Source organism: Hydractinia symbiolongicarpus, chromosome 13, assembly GCF_029227915.1.
Source record: "Hydractinia symbiolongicarpus strain clone_291-10 chromosome 13, HSymV2.1, whole genome shotgun sequence".
In the NCBI taxonomy this organism is placed as follows: domain Eukaryota; kingdom Metazoa; phylum Cnidaria; class Hydrozoa; order Anthoathecata; family Hydractiniidae; genus Hydractinia; species Hydractinia symbiolongicarpus.
The window spans coordinates 22034791-22056497 of NC_079887.1; the positions used below are offsets into that span (position 1 = coordinate 22034791).

Consider the following 21707-nt stretch of genomic DNA (forward strand, 5'->3'; position numbering starts at 1 on the left):
CTTACCATCGTTTTATAAGATAAATTTTTCGTCTGAAAACAGGTAAAAGACAATTCTTGAAATTTAGACATTTTTTCTAGGGGAACCGCCTTAATAAAGATATTTTCAGAAGAAAAAAGCACACAGCGGTCGCACCAGTGTCAACGCTACTCTGGTATATGAAATTTTCCGTTAGGGTTTACACATACAAATACTAGACTATCCAAAATTTAAACTTCCCCAGTTTTTTCATATTAAATTTTAAACGAAGGTAAAAAGAGTTTTCCTGAGTATTGACCGATAATCTTTTTATTAATAGATACATTAATATATGACATTCGTCGTAAGCTCGTTGTAACCCCAAAATAAAAAAATCCACGGCTTGTCCGTCCTGCCAATTCCACGGATATTAAGCCATCCAAAGAAAGTAAATAAAATATATCGCTCTTGGTATTTTTGGTGTCCGTGGCACGAACTCTTTTGCGTACAGGCAGCACAAGCTTATTGGAAATTTAGTGACAGGCCGTTAGTTCGTGGAAAAAATGAATGAAATTCGTCGATCGTTAATCGCAGCGAGTCCTTTTGTTTACGGAGATTCGCCCCTAGAAAGAAATTTAATAAAAAGAATTCGAATTTTCTATTTCGTGTATCCGTAGCAGGAAGAATATCGCTATTATTCCAGATGTGTATTTCCTGCTAGTCAAAGTGGACAAGCATTGTTGATGATATTGTTATGTCCATCTCTTTCATATTTTTTCCCTGTGGTTTACCAATAATCTTTCAATTCCTCTGCTACAAATTTTCACGCTGATATATTCATCAACGTGTGATTGGTGCAACGCTTCTGCGAGGGTTGTTACCTTACCGATTGCTAATGCACAAACTCAATGCAAACAAAATTGGTTATTATTTCAAAACGCAAAACGTGGAATTTTTCAACAAACATGAGAAAAGCTTTATTAAGATGCTTATCAGAAAATAAAAGGTTACTTTTTATCTATGTATGTATTAAAAGAAGACTACTCGAAAATTATAAGCTGTCTCTAGTTGTCTTGATAAGTCAGTAAATTTTAATTACAGATCGTTCCTTTAGCTAGCGTATAATATGCTATGGCCACTAAATTCAATCAGAAAAAACTTAGACTTTGTCAACATTACAGTAGGAAGTGAGAACGAAAACTAGTCCGATAGTCCGATAATCCGATAAAAAAAATATATGTGCAGCTAGCTGATTGTGTGTGCGAGGTATCCATTTATCGATTTTTCCGTTATTTTATCGATTTGTCTCTGAGAAGAATTGTGTTTCCGTTACTCGGACGACGTTCATCTTTTGCATCACTTCGTGTTCTTGAAAACGATGTTCCCTGCGCTACTCGACTGGCTAAAAAAAAAAGTCAACGTGATAAATGTTGCCCATTTGCGTGACCCGCTGCGATACGCAGAATTAGCTATAAATGCAGCAAAAAATAAACATAAAACCAACCAAGGAGGAGTTCACAAACAGTTAATATGTGAAAATTCCTGTAATAAATAGTTAGATGAACGTGTTTCTCCTACGAATTCTTATCGTTAAAGTTTATCGTTTATTATGAGAAAATAGAGTGGTGTCGGGTCTACGGAACTACAAATTCTCAAAATCATATCACGGTAACTGTTTATTATATCTTTAAAATCGCTATTAAGATAGTGTAGAAAAAATATTCATGTGCATATACTTTTTTTACAAAATACATTTGAACAGTTTACGTTTAAGACTGGCATTCGTGTATTATGAGTATACTAGTCGTTAGCCCGTGGAAAAATCCACGGTTTCGCCCGTCCTTTTTATACCGCATTGTGTGCGTCTCGCTACCTGCGCAACTAAGCTACCATTTTGCGTGACAGACAGACGGACGGACAGACAAAATACGGCTATTATTAAATAGATAGCCCGTGGAAAAATCCTCGGGGTCGCCCGTCCTTTAAATTAACCCGTTGCAAGAAAGTGGACAGAAATATATCGCATTTGGTATTGATGCGCATTTTAAAAATTTCGTGTTTCCGTTACGGGACACGGCTTTCGCGGACACACAAACAGACAGACGACGGCTATTGGTAAAGAGATATTGCTGATTTAATTTTTAACAACAATTTGTACGTGATTAAGAACAACTCCGTCACTAGGACCTCTTTCTTAGTATACAGATTGCATTTACCTTTCAGTGCATCAGTGCTATGTCTTGTGGTGTTCAAATAGTGAAAGACTTATTTGTGGAGAACCTGTATTAAAAATATTTAGATATGGAAACCAGGTTATTTGCTAACATTTTTACCCTATTAACGCCGGGCTATTTCGGTCTAGTGTAGCATGAGAGGAGGGTTAAGGTGCGCGCGGGCTATAAATCCGAAGCTACATATACTTGGATGATTGAAAAAAGTCATATTTGTACGAAAGCTTCTTACTTTAACGACGACCTAATGAAAGGTAAAATATGACACAAAATTTTAGCACATAACTACATGCTCAAGAAAAGTGGCCCAGTCAAAGATACCAAGAGCACCTTATACCCCCTTCCCCACCGGTGCTAATAGGGTTAAACCACAGCAGGTTAAAATTGCTTTTAAACAGATTAGATACTTTCACGATCACAAAGGTTTGGCCAAAAATTTGATATTTGAAGAATACCCACTATCGTTTTCAAAGTTTGCAAAATCTTCAATATTTGTGTGGCGTTTTTTGTTTACAAAAACGTTTTATGATCGCGAACGTTTCTCATCTTAAAAAGTATTGTTAGTTGGTATTAGCGGTTGTTTAGCATAGTGGTTAAATAGTGGTTGCTTAGTGCTTGATTGTTAGATGAGTAGGGGTTACAAGTGGTACATTACTGTTTCATTACTTGGTTATTTGGGTTCATTGTTGATTTAGTAGTAGTGCATTAGTAGTTGATTAGTGATTCACGAGCGATGTATTTAGTGGTTAATTAGTGTTCTCTAAAACCATCCAGTTGTGACTATGGTCATTTTTGTTACGAATTCCTAAAAAAATGCAAATTAATAATGGTGGGAGGCGTTACGTGATAAGGAATTTTTCGAAATTCCTAATTCCCTTCAATGCGAATAGAATGAAAATGATCTTTGCAAGAAAAAGTTGTCGATCCAAGAGTTCCTCTCTACTTCCACCAGTTAAAACTTATCTTAAAATGTCTAACATTATATGACTTTAGGTCGCAAAAAATGGCGAATATGGGCGTGAAAAACTTTGAATGTTTTTTTAGTTGTTCATTAGATTTCAATAATTGTTTGTTAGTTGTTAGTTTGTCATTTTTTTTGGTACCTGTCGTGTCCATGCTTATGTCTGTTTCTCTTCCACAACAAACTGAAATAAAAGTCAGAAACGCTTTACCTTAGATGTATGAATTGCGCATTCCTCTACTGTCAAAAATATTCAGACTTGTTATGAAGGACATAGCAAAGAATATAGTAAACAAGTCAAAAATTTCGTAAACATCTCACCTGAAGTGTATCTGCTGTTGTATTTACTTTTATTCCACGTTGATTGCTCACCCAATCCTTGACCCCCTAAAAATCTTCTCCAATGTCTTTTCACCTCATTATTCCGGAAACAATAAAATATAAATATAAACAAGCCTTGTAGGGAGTTGAAAATACAGAACAGCCACTGAAAGAAATCCCGCAAGTCACCAACAGCAAGCACTGCGAACAGCCATGTCGAACCAAGCAACACTGAACAAGCAAATGTGATTCGTGCTTGAGTTAATTTTTCGTTTTCTTCTTTCTTGCTTTCTTTTTTTATTTTTGCGCCATCTTTAATTCCACGAATCACGAGAATGAGAACAATAAAGTTTCCCGCCATTACGATGCAAATAGGTATAATGAGCGCGAAGTAAAATGGCGTCCCTCTCAATACGCAACTGAAATGAAATGAAGAGCTCGAAAGAAAGTAGAATAGGATTGTAAGAAAATTTTTAATGCGGGGGTAAAGAAAAGATGTCTTACAATTGTGGATCCTCACTTGATGCTGGTCCCAGAAAATCAGAAACTGCACCAGCAGTTGCCCCAGTTATAACAAGGGGCGTACCTAAATTATATAAAAAATCCGATGACTAATCTTGGAAGAATTTTTTTTTATTTAAGAAGTAGAAAATTGAGAAAAATACTTAATCATATTCCCTTTTTTTCACGATGAAGATAAATGATCACACGGACAAAAACACAGATTTTAAATGTATTAAATATTTACCCCAAGCAAACAATGAAGCTTTTAGCAGAAATCGTGAGTTGCTGGCTCCTCCACTAAACACTTTCACAAAGTTTCTGTACAGATTCAAGCCTTCTACAGCCATCCAAAAGAACGTACTGAGGATGAAATAATGAAGCAAAGCAGCAATGACTTGACATCCGATTCGTGGTTCAGTTTTTTCAGCACCGGCCAAAAAAATTACCAGAACTGCCATCAATGATATACACAAACTTATCAAGATCTTTGGTGGGAGTTTTCGTCTTAGGTTCCTAGGTAGAGAGAATAGAAGAAGCAAAAATAAACTAGTTTTTTTGACGATATTTCTACAATTTAAAGTTGATGGTTTTCAAACACGTAACTGTCGAGTTGCGACACCAATGTTTCTGCTAAAAAATTTAACTGTGTTACTAGCGTAATTTTTGGGACGACGTTATTATGCATACTTACTGAAGGAGAATGTTCTTTCAAACATTTGAAGATACATGGGTTTTCTTTTGCTTTAATACAAGACGAGATTGAGTTGATATTACTAAATGTCACTACTTCCTACTACATGTGGAGAAGTGGTGATCAAGGGAAAAAAAGCAGAGATAGCAAACACTCATCTCCCGAATAATTTGATGGTGGAAGTGACGAAGAAGCACTCGGGGATAGTTTTATGTGAATTTTTTAAGTACACAAAAAATGACTTGCAGCAATTCATGAGAAGAAATACGACCTACTTACTTAAACAGTGTGAATGTCAATATTGTAAGAAAAAGGCCAGCCAATGAAATTCCACATCCAATCCAAGTAACAATCTGAAGAGCCAATGGATTTGAGCCAGACTGATCAACGTCAAGTAGTAGAGCAAAATTTGTCAAGTGATTACAGCTACATTTTATCTGATTGGGATGCTCACCAGTGGATGTCGTGCACCCTCTTGTCGACCACCCACCACTACGATATCCTGTGGTAGAGTCTAAAAAGTATATCAATACCCTGTACACTAATTGTACGTGGTATAAGTGTCCACTATTAGGCCCATAAAAATCTTCCGCAAGATAAACTCCTTTAAACTGCTTTCCATCCTGAAATCGGTAACTTTTAATTACCACCTATAAATTGTAGTTGGTTGTGTGCATGCATTTTATGCAAACGTGTTTCTTATAGTCTCCATACAAAAGAAATTTCTGAAAAAATGACTCATCAAAGCCGGTGAAAGACCACTCCCAGCCTTTTCTGCACTGCAAAAATTATTTTGCAAAAGTTGCTTAGTTATAGATGGTATTGAACAACTAGAAACTAGTTGAATTTAAAATATACTGTCAATTCGCAAAATTGTACAATGATAACACTAACCGTTTAGACTTGCATCCCAGTATTTACAAACACTTTTTTCTTTGCCACTTATATCCACTTTCTTAGTGAATATCAGCTCTATGGGAACAGAAAGATTTTCTAAATGTCTCCGTCCAACAGAAGCAGACAATATGAGACTGTGCACTTTAGAAGTATTCGCACTTAAATTTCTATTCGCTGTTAAAAAGAAAATGTCTGTTTCAAAAACAAACGAATACACGGCTTCATCGTTCGATTCGGCTACAACTTCTTTCGGCAAAATACACACCGCTTTAGACAACTCAGAAAAACTGGAATCAGCATTTTGTGTGATGTTAATTTCCGCTGTGCCAGTATTTCCAGAGAAAAACACGAGAGAGGAGTTTTGACGTGGTTTAATAACTCCCATTGCTAAATGTTTTTTATTTATGATTTTAAGATTTCCTGTATTAGAGAAGTCTTGGGTTTGAGCTAATTTTTCCAACTGGTTTAAAATGTTGGCAGATGTTTGATCTTGTTGATTTGCAGCTACTATTAAATTTTCATCCGCTTCCATTACAGAATCAACCGTGTCTAAGATATTACCAGTGACCTAAAAAACGAAATAGAGAAATATTAGTTGAACCAAAGAGAGGTTTAAGCATTGTGCATCAGACATTTTATTTAACCCTATTCGATCTTGGTTTTTTTTTTAATAACTCCTTTATGCTATATGTTGTATGGCTATGATACCAACTGAGTTTCAATATTTATTTATTAGACACCTGCATGCCAAATTTTTAGGTCCTAAACCTTTAAGCGGCTATGATATTGGCTATTACTCGGAACTACCCCTAAATATCTTTACAATATCCTTTCAATCGGGAAAATATGATAACTCTTGTTAGGATTATCCTTGGAACTTGAAACTTACAACACAACATTGTTTCATAAAGTGAAATCTATTTGCATGTTGTGAACACATGATTATTTCGATTTCCCTATATTTTTTTGGATGTTACGCAAAAATCAGGAAAAACGATTTTCTGGGAAATTTTTTGCATTTTTTTTTTTTTTTTAAACAGGAAAAGTATGCTAAATAATTTTTATTTAGCTTTAACAAACTTTAAACAGAATGTTAAGATTCGCTGTAGAACTAAAGTAATTGAATTTAGACAATGGTATTTTGAACAATTTGTTCCTTTTGTGACGTACTATAAGTGTGCCAAGTTTGAATCAATTTAGACAAGCCTATGAAAAATTATTAATTGGGGGATGAATCAATACATCTGTACCTGATCATTAGACCTGTTTACTGCAATGATGGTGGTGATGATGTCAGATATGAAATTGATGTCAAATTGATTTGTTAATTCTCCATTTCTTACTGTATTACTGAGATTGCTGGATGTCTCTTCTACGTTGTCCGCTGTTATTGTATCCTTTATAAATGTAAGAAAAAATTGACATATCACAAATAATATTGAAGACATCTAGTTTTTCCTATGTGGTAGAAACTGGAAATGAATGATGAGGATGGCAGAAATTTTAGGTACCGTTTGGACTAGATTTTCTTGCAATTTTTTACCTTTTTTTAAACAACACGATATTTGCGTGACAATGTATAACATTTAAACATTGTTTGGAGGTTAACAGATAGTTAATCTTAACCACTTATGCTCCAGTATTCTGAAATCAGAAGGGCCAAGGGTTGTAGAACAATTATGTTAAGGCTATTTTCCAGTGTCTATAATTGCAACTCACCCGACAAAACGTTAAATGGCTACAGTGGCCGGTTAAGTACGTTTTTTGTAGATTGTAAAAACTTACATTTGAAAGCGCAATCAGCCTTTTTGTTGTTTCTGTTTTTGGTTGACATACATCCAATGATAAAGAACTCCATTTCGACCCTGTTTCTGCTTGAAATACGCATTTACGATTAATTTGTTGTCCTTTAACATATGAACCATACGTGCAGTTGAGACTCGTGTGAGTACCAGCTAATGTAGGTGGAAATGTGTACCTTCCTTTGAAATTCTCATCACCTTCTGTTGTAGCCAAGCAACAATCTAAAATAGAAAATTTGATGTGCGGCCAGTTAGAAAAAACAAATATGAATACTGATCAACCTTATTAATTTAATTATATAACTCATTCTATAGAATAGTATAGTATATAGTAGTTTTTTGCTGGACTTTTCTTCTCAGATAAAAAGAATTTCGTTCAGCGCTCTTACAAATACCATAACTTTTCTTTCTTTTACAGTTTCAATTACGCATGTACGATGTAGATAAATATTAAGTGTGGTAGATAAACATTAATTTACTGTAAAAAGATTGATAGGATTGTTTTCCACTAAAATAAGTGTTACAAATTTTACTAATAATGATTATGAAACTGTGATACAGTGTATTGTCCGTTTGTAAGGGTACAGTGTCTTTTTTCCGCATGAAAAATGTATAAATCATTTTACCGAAATTGAGTAAATTAACATCTTGGACCTTCAAGTCACCAAAGTTTCCATCTGTGATGATTTTAGGTAGACGGTGACAATATGATAACCTCGTTGGCGACGTGACGCTGCTAAACAATACTTTGCCATGTGCGATCACAGACGACGAGCTAAAAATTGTTGAAATATAACACGGGTTCCGTAAGCCTTAAGTAATGCAAATATGACATTAAGCGTTCTTTTGGCATAATGGAATTTGGCTTTTGGAAGTTAAGTTTTTACCTGGAACCTATAAAACTTAAGATATTTTCAGGAGCTTGAATAGAAATGTCAAATATAGGTTACTAACAAAACGTTCAGTGCTAAGGTCGTAAAAAATTCTACTTGGCAGAAGAACAACAGAAAAGGTGGTCCCTCGTTTGATACATAATTTTTATATTAGAGAAATTTGATTACCCGTTGCATCTATAATAAAAATGCACATGATCATTAGTATTTAACAAACGGTTAAGAGATATTGAGTTTAAAAGTGTTCTGATGACGACATCAATCACCTTTTGTTCCAAAACAGGTGTGTTGACTATATACTTTGGAAAATTGATGTCAGGTATTCGTCTCAGGTTGTCAGTAGGTGATGACGTCGCAAGTTATTTAGTCTCAAACTTATAAGTGCATTGAAATGGTTTCACTAATCTTATTCACTAATGTATTGTCCTTAAACTAATGTATACGTCAAGAATAAGTTAATTTGTCGGTTAAACAAAAGAGACATTAAAACATCATCTTTGTAATAGGCGCAGACAAACGGAACTTGCTCATTTTTATAATAGACTAGTCCATAGGCCTGTGAAAGATCAACTTAGGCAGAAAATCTATAGGATCGTGCGTTTTCGACGAACGATTAAGGAGATAGCAAAGACCAACCAACGTATAAAACATGTCTTAAAAAATTTATTAACTCGTTGCTTCTTAAGTGTATTAGATTAGTAACTTTGGCAAATGGTTGAGGAGATATTGGGTTTTAGTTTTTTTATTGACCTCATTATCCGGTCTAATCAGAAACAGATGGGTAGATCCATCTTTAGGAAATTGATGCTATTTTAGCATTGTAATGACTTTACTAATCTTAATAAATTCCCTTTGGCGTTCTCGTTTTGACGACTGAACAGTTTTATCGGTTATTTTTGCAGACTTCATTGAATAATTTTTTTAAAAACATGATCCACTTAGAAAACACCAGACGCACACAGAAGTAGCCAGATTTTAAAAATCTGACATTAGGAACATAGTATCTTACTTTGAAAAGTTGTCAATCTCAATGAAACGATTTGATTTTGGACCACAACATTCTTTGGCGTCTAATTTGTCCTCAATCTGAAAAATGCAAAAACATCACATATTTATATATTGTATACGATAACACTCATACAGTTATCTACCCTCGGTAGGACAATACTTTCTTATTTGGAGTCGGTAAACCTTGATAATCAACGAATGAGCATGTAATTTCTGTTTTAATATATACTCAACCGATACTTATTTGTTGCCTTTTGAATCAAACCTCTGTGTTTTCAAAAACAAGAATAGGTTTGTAGATGTTTATAACTTTCTCGCCTGGATCATTTTTAAAATACTTTTAGCCAATCAGACATGGTAATTAGTCTCATAACCAAAGATATTACTGTTTGAAGGTGTTGAATGGTCAAAATGAACATGAAATTGATCAAAAATAAAAGATAAATTAACTTAATTAGTTAGCAAATCTACTAATTTACTGGGCATTTACCCACTTGTTTTTCTTTCATCATTAAATGTACTTACCATTCTTCTCAATCTTGTTTCAAGTTGCTGAAACTCAGTAGATTTCTTCGTCTTTAATTTTTCATTCCATTTTCTATTTATTATGTTCATCGTAAACTTTGTTTCTGAAATATCTATATTAAAAATAATTTCAGATTTCAGTATTTCAGTAAGTATCAAATATTAATATCTACTGAAATAGAAGCTTAATAGTTATTAAACTTTGACTATTAATATTCCTTTATGCCTGGCATCTTTTCCAAAAAATTTTAAGTACGCCACAACTAGAAATGGCACAAAATGCCCATAATAAGCTTTCTTAAATAGAAAATACAATGGATTTTGATCTAATGATCTTATGGGCAGAAATATTTCACAAAGTTTTATGTTTGGATTTAAAACATTTTCGCTAACTTTTGACACCTGTGAAACCCGGTTTCCACAATTCCAATATGATATTTGAAATGTAAATGCATGTATTTTGCAATTACGTAATCATGCAAAAAATATGTTTTAAAACCATTTACATCACTAACAAAAAATCAAAATAAAATCCCAAAATTTTACCAAGAACACTGTCCTTAAACGTCGAAACTTGTCGATGACGCCATACAAAAGAATTATAAACAGCTATTATTATTCTCCAATATCATATTTACCGTACATATATATATTTTTTTTACCTGTTAGCTTTAAGTAGATTGTTTTCGACATCACTTTTATCGATCCACTCTCAATTGCGCATTGGTAACTGCCTTGGTCAGTTATACTTGCTCTGTTTATAACAAGGTCGTTCACTTTATATGATGGGAAGTTAGTACTATGATCTACAACTTCATCTCCAAATGCAGAAAATTTTGTTATTATGACACCATCATCACCGGTACTAGCATTTCTCTTTTCCGTACCATCTTTTAACCAGTACGAATTCGTAAATTGATATGGTGATTTATAGTTACAATTCGTAATTCTAACTTCCATGCCAGTAACAATGTTCGATGTAATTGAGAGTGGGGAGGCAAATGAAGGTTGTGGATCTGAAATATAATACAGAATCATAAAGAAACAGCACCTGCAGAGGTGCGCAGAACTAAACGATTATTATAACAACCACGGCGGCATCTTTACTGTTGTCCTTGTTCTTGATATACTCAGGTTAATTATGTTTACAAAGTGGTAGCACACAGAAGAGGCAGTTTATTGTTTTGTCTGAAATTCGTTAATTTCATTCAAGCTGGAGTAAATAGTAAATTCTAAAAAGACGAAGAAACAATAAAAATTAATTGCCCCTGACTTTTAGATAAAAACATTTGGGCAAGTCGATTGCTTTTTTTTTAAAAGGATATTAAGCGGGGGAAATATTAAGAAAAAAATGAAATAGACAAAAAGCCATTAAAAGTTTAGTCACGTTGAAGAGACTTTCTCAAAATGGTTTCGTACAAACCTCAACTATTTTATTGTGTTTAGAAATATTCCAGACTACCTTCCACTCTCTACCAAATTGGAAAGCATCGAAACAGAAATTGTAAGTGCTGTAAAAATATTAGATATACAGTTTGACATTATATGGAATTTTGGTAAAGGCATTCAAACAAATTGCAATGTGCAGAACACTTATTGCACTGGCGAGGTTGATTACTTACTTCGCAAGATCAATTTCATTATGATGGTTGCAAAAAATTAAAGCCAATAAAAGTTTGAACAAACGTTTTGTAAAATACAAAATATAGTTATAGTCAATGTTTTATAGGCCCTGTTGTAAAAAATGTTAGACAATCTAATCACCTTTGCTAATGAAACACACACACACGCGCAGTTACAGTATTAGTGTAGTGAGTCGGTGTCTAGAAAAATATACATACCTATACACACATCAAAATTTCGAGCATAGAATTTGGGGTCACTTGTACACTGTGCACCAGACTTCTTTTCTGCAACAACGGATTGTAATCTCCAATTCTTGTATGTTTCAACACAAGAGGTGCAGGAATATTCTTTCACAAACTTTAACGAATAGCTGGCGTCAGTGTTTATATTGATTTTTTTACCCGTGTCATGATCAATAAAAAATATTTCCATGGATGAACCTGCTAAAACTGACGGTAAATTTAAACCAACTTCTGCTCTCAGCGACAAATTAGAGAGTAAGATACTTGACGACGTTGCGGTTTGCTGGATAGATCCATCAGCAATGTAAACTTTTGCTGAAATCACAAATATTGTGGTTTTATTTTCAACTTGCAGATCTTTCTTACTGAACATGAGACTAATGATACTTTGAAACTTTCCTCTCATCCGAAAAAATATAGCTGTTGTATTGACAAATGTCGGTGAAAAAGTTGAATACTTGACGCATGACGACAAATTCTGATAAAGAAAACTTGCTGGAGCACATTTGTCGGTTGTTTTAAGGTTAAGACGTGCGACAATCTGTCGAATGGGAAATGATGTATCATCTGTAATTTGAACATGAATTTCAAAAGATGTAGTTAAATCAACCAGCCCTTGGATTGCACTAGTTGTATATACTCTGCCCGTCTTTTCATTGATGCAAAAATATCTTCTTGGAGAGTCTTCATAGCCCTTTGTACAGTTAGTCGGAAGTGTGATTGGCGCCCTTGAACTGCCACCCAGAAACTTTCCGTGTGATATTATCTTAACGATATCGTAGGTGAACACATTTCCTGAAGTATAGAATGGCTGATCACGTGGTATAACTTCTGTTTCACTGTAAGGTATGTTAATGAATAAATCATATTCTGTCTTGGTAACATTTGGTGCTGATGTTTCTAAATAAAATCATTATTTTCTATAAACCATGGATTACAAAATAAAACCTTTGAAATACGTTCTGCTGATTATTTGCACGCCACTAAGATATATGTAATATTGGTTGAAACATTCGTTTGCACTGGTGGAAATACAGTTTCAAGGCATTCAGAAGTAACAGAGATTGTGCATACTATCAGGTCCTTAAACATGTCCCTAGTAAATTCTTTTTAGCAAAGAAAAGGTTAATGTGGCCTCTTCTTTCCTAGGGAATAAGCCGATCCAGAGGTTTTGTAAAACTGATAATTTAAATAATCAAAATTCATATGAATTGTGTAATAGAAAATACCAGTTTTATATTTATTGTTGTTAAATAGTGTTATTTTCGCATTGTGACGTACAAATTTGGAACTACGACATCTTCACTTCGTCACCTCGAAAATCATGTTCAGAGAGTTATAGTCTGAAATCTGACAGTCTCCGAACATAAGTGAACCATCTTTCATAATGATAAACTGGTTTAAAAATGCTGGTCATATAGAGTGGATTTGAAGTTGGACCTTCAATCAAAAGCTTTGAAATACAACTTTTGTGTGTCCGTCAATCTATTTGCAGATTTTACTCAGGAGCGCTGTTTAATATAAGATGCATAACTAGTAACTTTCAAAATAGTTTCTTTTAGATTTTCAATCAAATTGGATGGAGCAATATGAACTAAGTTAAAGTGTTTAAATTAAGAAGCAGTGCCTAAAACTCTAAAGGTACGCTGGCCCACTTCTAAAAATTTGGAAAGCCAGCTATATCGTTTGATTTGAAAAAATGTTCTGAAATGAACTAGGACTTACCGTTGCAATAGCCATACTTCGTACGGAATGCGCTGTTGTCCGGGTCCGGGCACATACTCTCAATGATGGGAAAGCTTTTCTCGTATTCTTTTTGAAACTTGCGATATAAATTTACGCAGTTTGTTCCAGTAGTGCAATAGTCAGCCTTTTTTATAATAACTAATCGCCACTCTTTTGTATCGTATTCATATGTGCTTTCAACTTTACCTGTAGCGTTATAATACGTGAATGTTATGCCGTACAATTTCTTGTTGTCTTCGTGTAAAAGTGGACGGTTAAAAGCTGTGTACTGGCCAAGGTTATAGTGTTTTGTCTCAATTGCTTTTCCATCTGATTCTAATCTAACCCGAATAAAGTTCCCGACATGACTAAGAGACTGTCTACTCAAGCCACTTCCCTTGTACAGCCCGGTAATATAATATGTACTTGAAGGCGAGGGCGTGATAATATCTATCGTGCCCGGAGTTACTGTGCTAAATGTTGCAAGCGAAGCATTTTTATCGCACTGTTTATAAACAGGTCTATATAAAGCAACAGTACTTTTACAAACAGATTTAAAAGATATGGAAAATACTGGTTGTATAATTCTTGGTGGGTAGTTCTCAGTATCTCTAACTTGGATCGTGACATTAAACACGTCATCTGGTGACACAAGAGCGGCTTCAATTGTTGTGTATAAGGCACCTGTTTGCTCATTTATGCAGAAATAAGCTAAAGGTAGAGTGACATTATAAGTTTTTGATGTACAGTTAGCATGAGCAGTAATATTGATTCGCTGTAAATTATTATTTATATATTTCACCACAACTTGTTTAATACTGTAGGAAAAAACATTTGGACCAGTGGTATAATCTTTTATCACCAGTTGAGGGTGTCGCAGTAAGTTTAATTTATCCCAATCAATCTGTGCTGTCGTTCTGGAAACCGCTGGTGCCATGTTATCTATGACAAAAACACTGTTATAGCATCGCTGGCGCTTATTACGTCAACAATAACAACAATAACAACATCAACAACAACAACAACAACAACAACAATAACAACAATCATCAACAACAACAACAAAAACAACAAAAACAACGACAGCAAACGACAACAACAACAACGACAAAAACAACTTTGACCTTACCACTACAATATCCATACTTGCTGTATAGCAAATAATTATCTTCAAAACGGCACTCCTTATAATACTTTTGATACTCCATATAATATTTGTTTGCAGAAATTGTACATTGCGCTCCATTTTCACAAAAATCTTTCACCGGTAGGCTTAATAACGATATCTTGGTTTGTTTAAAATTAACTTTTCCAAGTTCCAGATCAGAAAAAGTTAGAAGAACGGGTAGTTTACTTGAAGATTTGATTGGTGGATCAAGTTGCACGTAATAGGTTCCAATTCCTAAAAAGGTAAAGTTTCCCTTTCTGTTGTGAACACCTGCCAGGACCCTCACAATGAATTTTCTTCCTTTTGCAATATCTGCAAGTGCAACTGGATTTTCATTTCCCTCGGTCGTTACAAAGGAATCGGAAGTTAAATCTACAGAAATGGCACTAATATAAGTAATTCCAGCGGATGTCGGTATGCTAATGTCGTTTGTATACACACTTTCTTTATTGGTATGTATATTTTGAGTAATAACGTCATTAAGCCAGCATATTTTTGTCATGTTTATATAAATCTGTTTCATACGATCACAACTTGAGAATATCCTTACAGAGTGCGGACTGACGTCGCGTGAATACGTCCTGGCACCAGATTTATAAAGAATTTTCAGCAATATTGTGGTACCACTTCTAGGAGGAGCTTCATTAAAGTATTTAGTCACTTTTATGTCTCCTGTTACATGGTCGATGCAAAATTTGCGACGAAGTTCAGGATAGTTTAATAACGTCGAGAGGGAACAATCATTAATTGTTTTTGTTTCAGCAATTGATTGCCATTTTGGTGCTAAAATAATGTGTATAGTATTTAACAAACACTAATATATATAGCATATAAATTTAAAAGTAGCTGTTAGTTTTATTTTTTTCCTTTTCAGCTAAAATGGCTACCAATGTCTTAAATTCACGAGACGGGGGGTATCTTCATTCAGTATCCTCAAAAAGGGATGAATTTGTTCAGTAATTAAAACGGCGTTTCGAGCCCTCTCAAGTAGGCGGCCAAGGTTCAATTATATTTTAGATTCTCATCAATTCTTCCGGATTTGCATTTCAGAAATCCAATTTCAAACATTTCAGAACTTACAGACGACCGAAATAGGTCAAACCATTAAATTCGTTCAAATTTATTAAAAAAAGATAATGTTTTTCTTTCAGTTTCAATACGCGTCCATTTTACAAGTACTCCCAAAAAAACATCCTTCAATCAATGTCCTGCACTTAAAAACCTGCAAGGTAATATACTTACTGGGTCTATCAGATACAGACGGCTGGTAGCTATCTTGCAATAAGTAAGAAACATTAACTAAATAATGTTCTATAATCGCGCTTTTGTCAAAGCTGTCTTCTGCTCTAACTCGTCCAATGACAACATCAGCTTTAGTGTTTAAATTGATTGGTGGAAAGGGAAATGTTTTTGTTGTTGAGTCTATGTTGGTCGTTAATACCCTCAACTGTGCATCTAAAAGATACGCATCGGTTTTTCTTACAGGGTATGTTTGTCCTACAGAGGTTTCAAGAAATTTATGTGCGAGCAAAATAGTAACAAAAGATTCGAACATTATTTCACTGACAATGCCCAACATTTCACAACAAATAAAAAATAAAATTTATCTTACCCGAATATTTGACTGCAACCAAAATGATAACAAATGTCCATAGTTTTGCCAAATGGGTACAAGTCATGATTGTTGTTGTTATCCTGTTTTAAATACTGTCCGAAAGAATAATAGAAAGATATATTTTAACATATCACATGTATGATAACAATTACACGACCTACAGTTTGTTTCAGGAATACAATACAATACAATATAATTCTTAGAACACACTACACACAACATAAATACCTAACATTGGGCTTGAGTACTTATTATTATTGATTGGTGGAGGAGAATTGGGGACGGGCAAGGAAAATTTAAATATTAACAAAGGAATTGTGGCGAGTATTTCGTACTCTGGAGCACACGTCATATACGACATCTTAAATGTTAAAAATGTTCATCTGTGTTGATTTGTTTTAAAGTCCGTTAGTTATGATATAATATAAATTACCATCAAATTTGTATTTTTTGTAGAAACTTGCCACAAAAGTGGTACAGAAAATAGAAAAGTCAGCATTATTCAAAAAATATGGTCCTTTTTAAAAAAGTTATGAAAATGTGGATTTAAAATGAGGACCTATGACCCTCTTGACTCGTGTGTATATTTACCATACATTCTTGGCAAGAGATGCTTTTATTTTCAAACGGAGGGAGGGCAGGTATTATAATAAATAAATTGGATCTTCTTTTCATGATCTAAACAGTCGATTTTTTACCCTTTGGATATATTGTACCGTTGCCCTGTAAAACAGTTCTCCTTCCTACATTTCTGCTTTCTCTTCCGTGAACATGTCTATATAGTCAAAAAACCACATCTAAATATTTTAATTCCAAAGGAAAGGGCTATATTATCGACGACGACGAATTTTATAAATAGACATTTGGATTTAACGATAACATTGCTGTCCACATTGAACTAAATTCGTAAAAATTCTTTACAGTTTTTTAATAGATCATAAAAGAGAAATCAGGTCATCACTACAAACACGTACTTAGTCATAAAACTTAACTTTATTGTCAAAGTATGACATGCAATAAAATAAAATAAATGAACTTGTCAGACAAGATTAGACACATTATCACGAAAGACAACAAATCTGTTAAAATAACGTGTTTTAGATAACAAAATTCTTGTTAACTGTTGTCATAGTAACAATTACTTTTTTATTGGCGGTTAAATGGCGTCATATTCAAACGAACTACTAGCCTCCCACTGTTTTTAAGATTGTATCTACGTACTCAGATTGATATCTGTGGTGTTTGTCTTTAAAAACAGTCATGAATAAAACCTTTCCAGTGAAATTGTAGCTAAGCTTCTTATTTGATGTTATAATTGCTAATTAAGAGTGATTGTAAAAGTTTTCTATGGAAAGTGTTTATAATCGTCTTCGTTAAAAGATAAGATAAATGGTACGTGAAGAAGATAATACCATAGCTTTCCTTTAACGTTTAACATTGTTTACAAAAAAAAAAAGACTTTGTTTCGGACGCAATGTAGCTATGAAGTTTCTCACAATGAACAATTCATTTCACTATTAAGCAAGCACAGGACGACTTGTGCGGGAAGGATACAGCTATCCCTGGTATAGAAAAATAGTGTCGTTTGACCAACAAAGAAAAGAAACCATACACAACATTAAACACACCAAACGTTTCTTATGTGTGTCTCTTGGTTAGATTTGCAACTTTATTTACAGTTTCCCCTTCTCTTGAAACGACAGCTTAATAGCTCGTTCATTTTGCGTCTCTTTTGATCTCTTCTATTTAATCCTTTTGATTGTACATACATTCAATAATCTTTAACTATCTTTATGTTTTTTAAACAGAAAAAAAATTACTGCAGTTATTGTAGATTAAAATTACAGCGCGTATACAAACCTCTTGCTGCACGGATAATAATTAAAATGTTATAATAACACATAAGAGTCCTGGAAATGAAGTTGCTGGGTTTGCATTATCAAATTCTCTTTCCGGGGAGAGAAAGGGCATCATGATTGGTGATTTCTGATATATACGTCCGGTACATAAGTCTTTCGTTTAAAGTTTTAAATAACTTAGTTTCCGTGTTGTTTTTAATAAGTAGAAATAAACTTCAGTCAAAAGATATATTTTCTTTCCTTCTTTAAATCAAGCAAGCTGTTTGCGTAACCTTTCAACCGCCTAATATCTATTTAACCCTCTCTTATTTGGAAAAGAATATTTTTTTGGTGTAATAAGTAAAAATAAAACCTATGCGTGTTCACAAAAAGAAAAAATATTTCCTTGGTGTTTTATTTTTACTCTCGCAGAATGTAAATTAAAAAGTTTTTCTGCAAAAATATTTTAATAATTAAAATCAGGAGAGGAATGATATCATATTTCAGATCCCATATTTGATATAAACACTTAGATCTCGAAAGATGCAAGTTGGCGTCGCAGCAAAGAGCGAAATGCTGATGTCCTATCTACGGGCCATAACTCGTGATCACTCAGCCTTGAGATATCAAGATATTGTCCGGCAGTCTTCAAGTTAGCCAACATTAAGGCAGCAAGTTAAGGTTAGAATATGGGTTCAAAATCGAAAGCTTTTAGAGAAAAACAATGAAAATTCGCATCTCTTTAAAAATAAAATCTATAGACTGTAAAATGATCTATAAAATGTCTCTTAAACTTATAAGAAACATATTTTAAGTAACACGAGGCTGAGATTACTAGTACATTCAACTGCTAACTTATAAAATACTGAACAGGACTCTCGCAAAACAGCATTCTAATGTACAATAGAACTCAGGTGCTGTGAATTTTAAAAAAATCTACCAAAGTTAAGAAACATCTAGACTGAGCCCAATAATATTTTTTATTGATTAAAAAATTGTATGGACGCCAAAAACGCATGAGTGAAAGGTTATTTATGCTAAATTATTCTTTAATTAGAAGAAAAATATGACAATAACATTAAAAAAGAAATCTTACCATGCAGTGATGGATGTCCTTACGTATGACAGAAATAAATCAAAATCCGACAGATTTCACAGAAGTAGTAACATATAAAGATATACAATGAACGAATATCTTGTACCTTCTATGTAAAACACACTGTACGTAGTAATTTGACATGTTTTACCTACTTTTATCAGATTGTCAATTTAATACGTACATCAAACAGAAGTATATTGTATTGGATTAACAAAAACATAAAACCTATTCAATGTTATTGTTAGATAAAATCAGAAACTTATAATCGATCAGAAGCTCATTGTGTTAAAGTGATGCAAAATTCTTTGAATTTGCGAAAGAGTTGTGACTTGTTACCTACTGGAGACAAATTCATGACTGCTACTTGACTCAGTTGCATCGACTCTTGACCTCACCTCATGTCCCCGCCCCTGTGGCGTATCACACTCTAAAAATCTTGGACGGTAAAATATAATAGGATACTTTCGCTACCCGACGTATAATTTTTAATTCTGCAACCCTATGTGGGACTATGATGATTTGCAGCAGTTCTTTGATTTTTATCCGAAAGCTCAAGTCCTCCTGTGGAGGTTTAAAATACTTTATTCGTACAAATTTTTAATTTGGCGATATGGCAAAATGTTAGAAATTACAATACATCAACACGATCAGCACCAACCATTGATTAGATGTGAATTCGTTTTTGCGCTTTCATGAAAATCTCTCTACACTTTTATAAAGATATGGCTTTAAATAATCTAAAAAGAGAGTTGCGGCAACTCTCTTTTTAGATTATTTAAAGCCATATCTTTATAAAAGTGTAGAAAGATTTTCATGAAAGCGCAAAAACGAATTCACATCTAATCAATGGTTGGTGTTGTCTATACAACAAACGTCCTTGCTATCATGGAATGGATAACTTTATGACTTGTTTATGAACTTAGTAATTGTCATTAACGGAGCATGCGCACTGCGATCAACTGTTGCAATGCAAATTGTTGGAATATTCTGAGCAGTTAAAATACTGACTAGTTTTATGGATTTAGCTATACACGTAAGAAATGTAATTTCTTTATCGGGTTTTTAGTTTTATATATAATTATAATATTTATATATGTCAATTTATGTCCGTGTTTGTTCAATTTTTAAGAAAAAAGAATTTATGACATGGTATTTGTATTGCTCATTACTTTAGCTATATTTGTAATAAATTATATTTAGAGAATTCATGATTTACTCTCCTCCATACCTTTTTTGATCTCTTTAGTCCTTTCCTATATTGACACTGCATTTGTCCACAGTTGCGCTAGGTCTGTATTCAATTTTTTATAAGTTTGTAACAGTGTGTTGCCCATGTTTACAAGGTTTAAATTTACTTTGGGAATCTTCAGACTGGCCCATATTGTGGCTGTTTCTGAAAAGTGTCAATAGTTAGGCCTGCTCCTTTTTTGGTACGATTTTTGAAGACACAAGTCCTTTGTCAATAATTGGACTTGTCCTATCTTGTGGCACAGTCTTTTAAAAGCATGGGAATTTTTTTGTTTATTATATATAATATAGTATACAAATTATGCTTTAGCCGGAAACAAAAACAAAAAATAAAATATTCAACGGTACGTTGCGTTCTCGTTCACACGTCAATTCTACCAACTGACTGGGGTATAAGGATGTTTAATGGATCAGTTGGCATGTCATTCCTTTTCAAAGTTCTCGATCTTCTTATACACAAGATTGCTGATTTCAATAGCGTGAATGATATTTTCGTTCGTAACCAGCTCATCACTACACGTTCTTCCGTTCCTTGTCTCCGCGCTAACTTCAACGAAAGTTCTTTAACGAATCGTTCTGTCTCACGACTACAACCACCATGACTTGAAAATACCAAAGGAGTAAATGAGCGGTGCTCTATTTCAATCACTCGTTGGTTATATTTTCGTTTCTTCTTCTTTTCGTTGTTGCAAAATACTTTCTGAAGATTCTGATTTACATGGCTTAAAGCGAACGGGTTGAAAACTCTTACATCAAAGAATGCTCTTTGACCACGTTGCCAGAAACTTCTAGCTGCAATATCCAATCTATCTTCATCCCCTTGAATAGCATTTGGTGGGAGAGCTTCTCCAGTCAGAGGGATTAGTCTCGGCTCTATCTCAACGTCTTTGCATGTTTCTAGCAAAGATTGGCGATCCAATTCTTTCATTTCATCATGTCTCATGTATAAAAATCCACCTTTTGGGTAAGACATGGTACTATCTACACTATAAACTTTACTACAGGGACAAATTGAAGGTAGATGTTAAAGAGGCCATCTGTATCTGAGATTAACTGCGTCGAAAAACTCTCTTTTGTTTAGAACAATTTTTTTCTGACTCCAGAGGTAGAGCGGTAAGCCCCGATGAAGCGTCTCTTATGGTAGCCAGGTCGTTCGCTCTTATACCCTCTTTATTCAATCTTTCTCTCAATTGTGATAGCATAGTTGATCTCTTTTCTTCACGTTTCTTTCTATTTCAGGTTTCACCTTTTTCATTTTTCCCAAATCAATGGAATTCTCTGATTTCTGTTGGTTAATGTTGTCAACCGGTTGTGCAGTCACCAAAATCGAGTTCTGATACTCTTCCGGAGCTGCA

At 34.0% G+C, this 21707-nt stretch overlaps 1 protein-coding gene across 8 annotated transcripts; it reads right to left on the minus strand.

Moving 5' to 3' along the window:
• Positions 1 to 1009: 1009 nt before the first annotated feature.
• LOC130624062 (uncharacterized) lies at positions 1010 to 19248 on the minus strand. 8 transcript variants are annotated; one of them, XM_057439631.1, is made up of 20 exons: positions 19102 to 19248; positions 16165 to 16259; positions 15795 to 16007; positions 14514 to 15335; positions 13385 to 14326; positions 11633 to 12559; positions 10454 to 10807; positions 9792 to 9904; positions 9268 to 9344; positions 7992 to 8140; positions 7349 to 7587; positions 6814 to 6960; positions 5561 to 6131; positions 4946 to 5180; positions 4220 to 4488; positions 3976 to 4057; positions 3472 to 3890; positions 3293 to 3334; positions 2175 to 2238; positions 1010 to 1360 (listed from the first exon to the last, which is right to left on the minus strand). In XM_057439631.1, the coding sequence occupies exons 2-19, from the start codon at positions 16229 to 16231 to the stop codon at positions 2192 to 2194; spliced, it is 5715 nt and encodes a 1904-aa protein (XP_057295614.1). In that variant the 5' UTR covers positions 16232 to 16259; positions 19102 to 19248; the 3' UTR covers positions 1010 to 1360; positions 2175 to 2191. The 8 variants fall into 8 exon arrangements, 6 of the variants coding, with proteins under 6 accessions (XP_057295614.1, XP_057295616.1, XP_057295613.1 ...); XR_008981177.1 differs by lacking the exon at positions 3293 to 3334 and adding an exon at positions 2856 to 2994 and having other exon boundaries at positions 1285 to 1360; XR_008981176.1 differs by having other exon boundaries at positions 1285 to 1360; positions 2856 to 3334.
• Positions 19249 to 21707: the final 2459 nt, after the last annotated feature.

Excerpts from the sequence above, each read along its gene's own strand:
- LOC130624062 (XM_057439628.1), bottom strand. The coding sequence starts at position 16,231 with ATGACTTGTACCCATTTGGCAAAACTATGGACATTTGTTATCATTTTG. Across the intron at positions 14,327-14,513 it reads CAAGTATGGATATTGTAGTG|ATAACATGGCACCAGCGGTT; the intron begins GTAAGGTCAAAG and ends TTTTTGTCATAG. Across the intron at positions 6,961-7,348 it reads GGCTGATTGCGCTTTCAAAT|GATACAATAACAGCGGACAA; the intron begins GTAAGTTTTTAC and ends ACATTTATAAAG.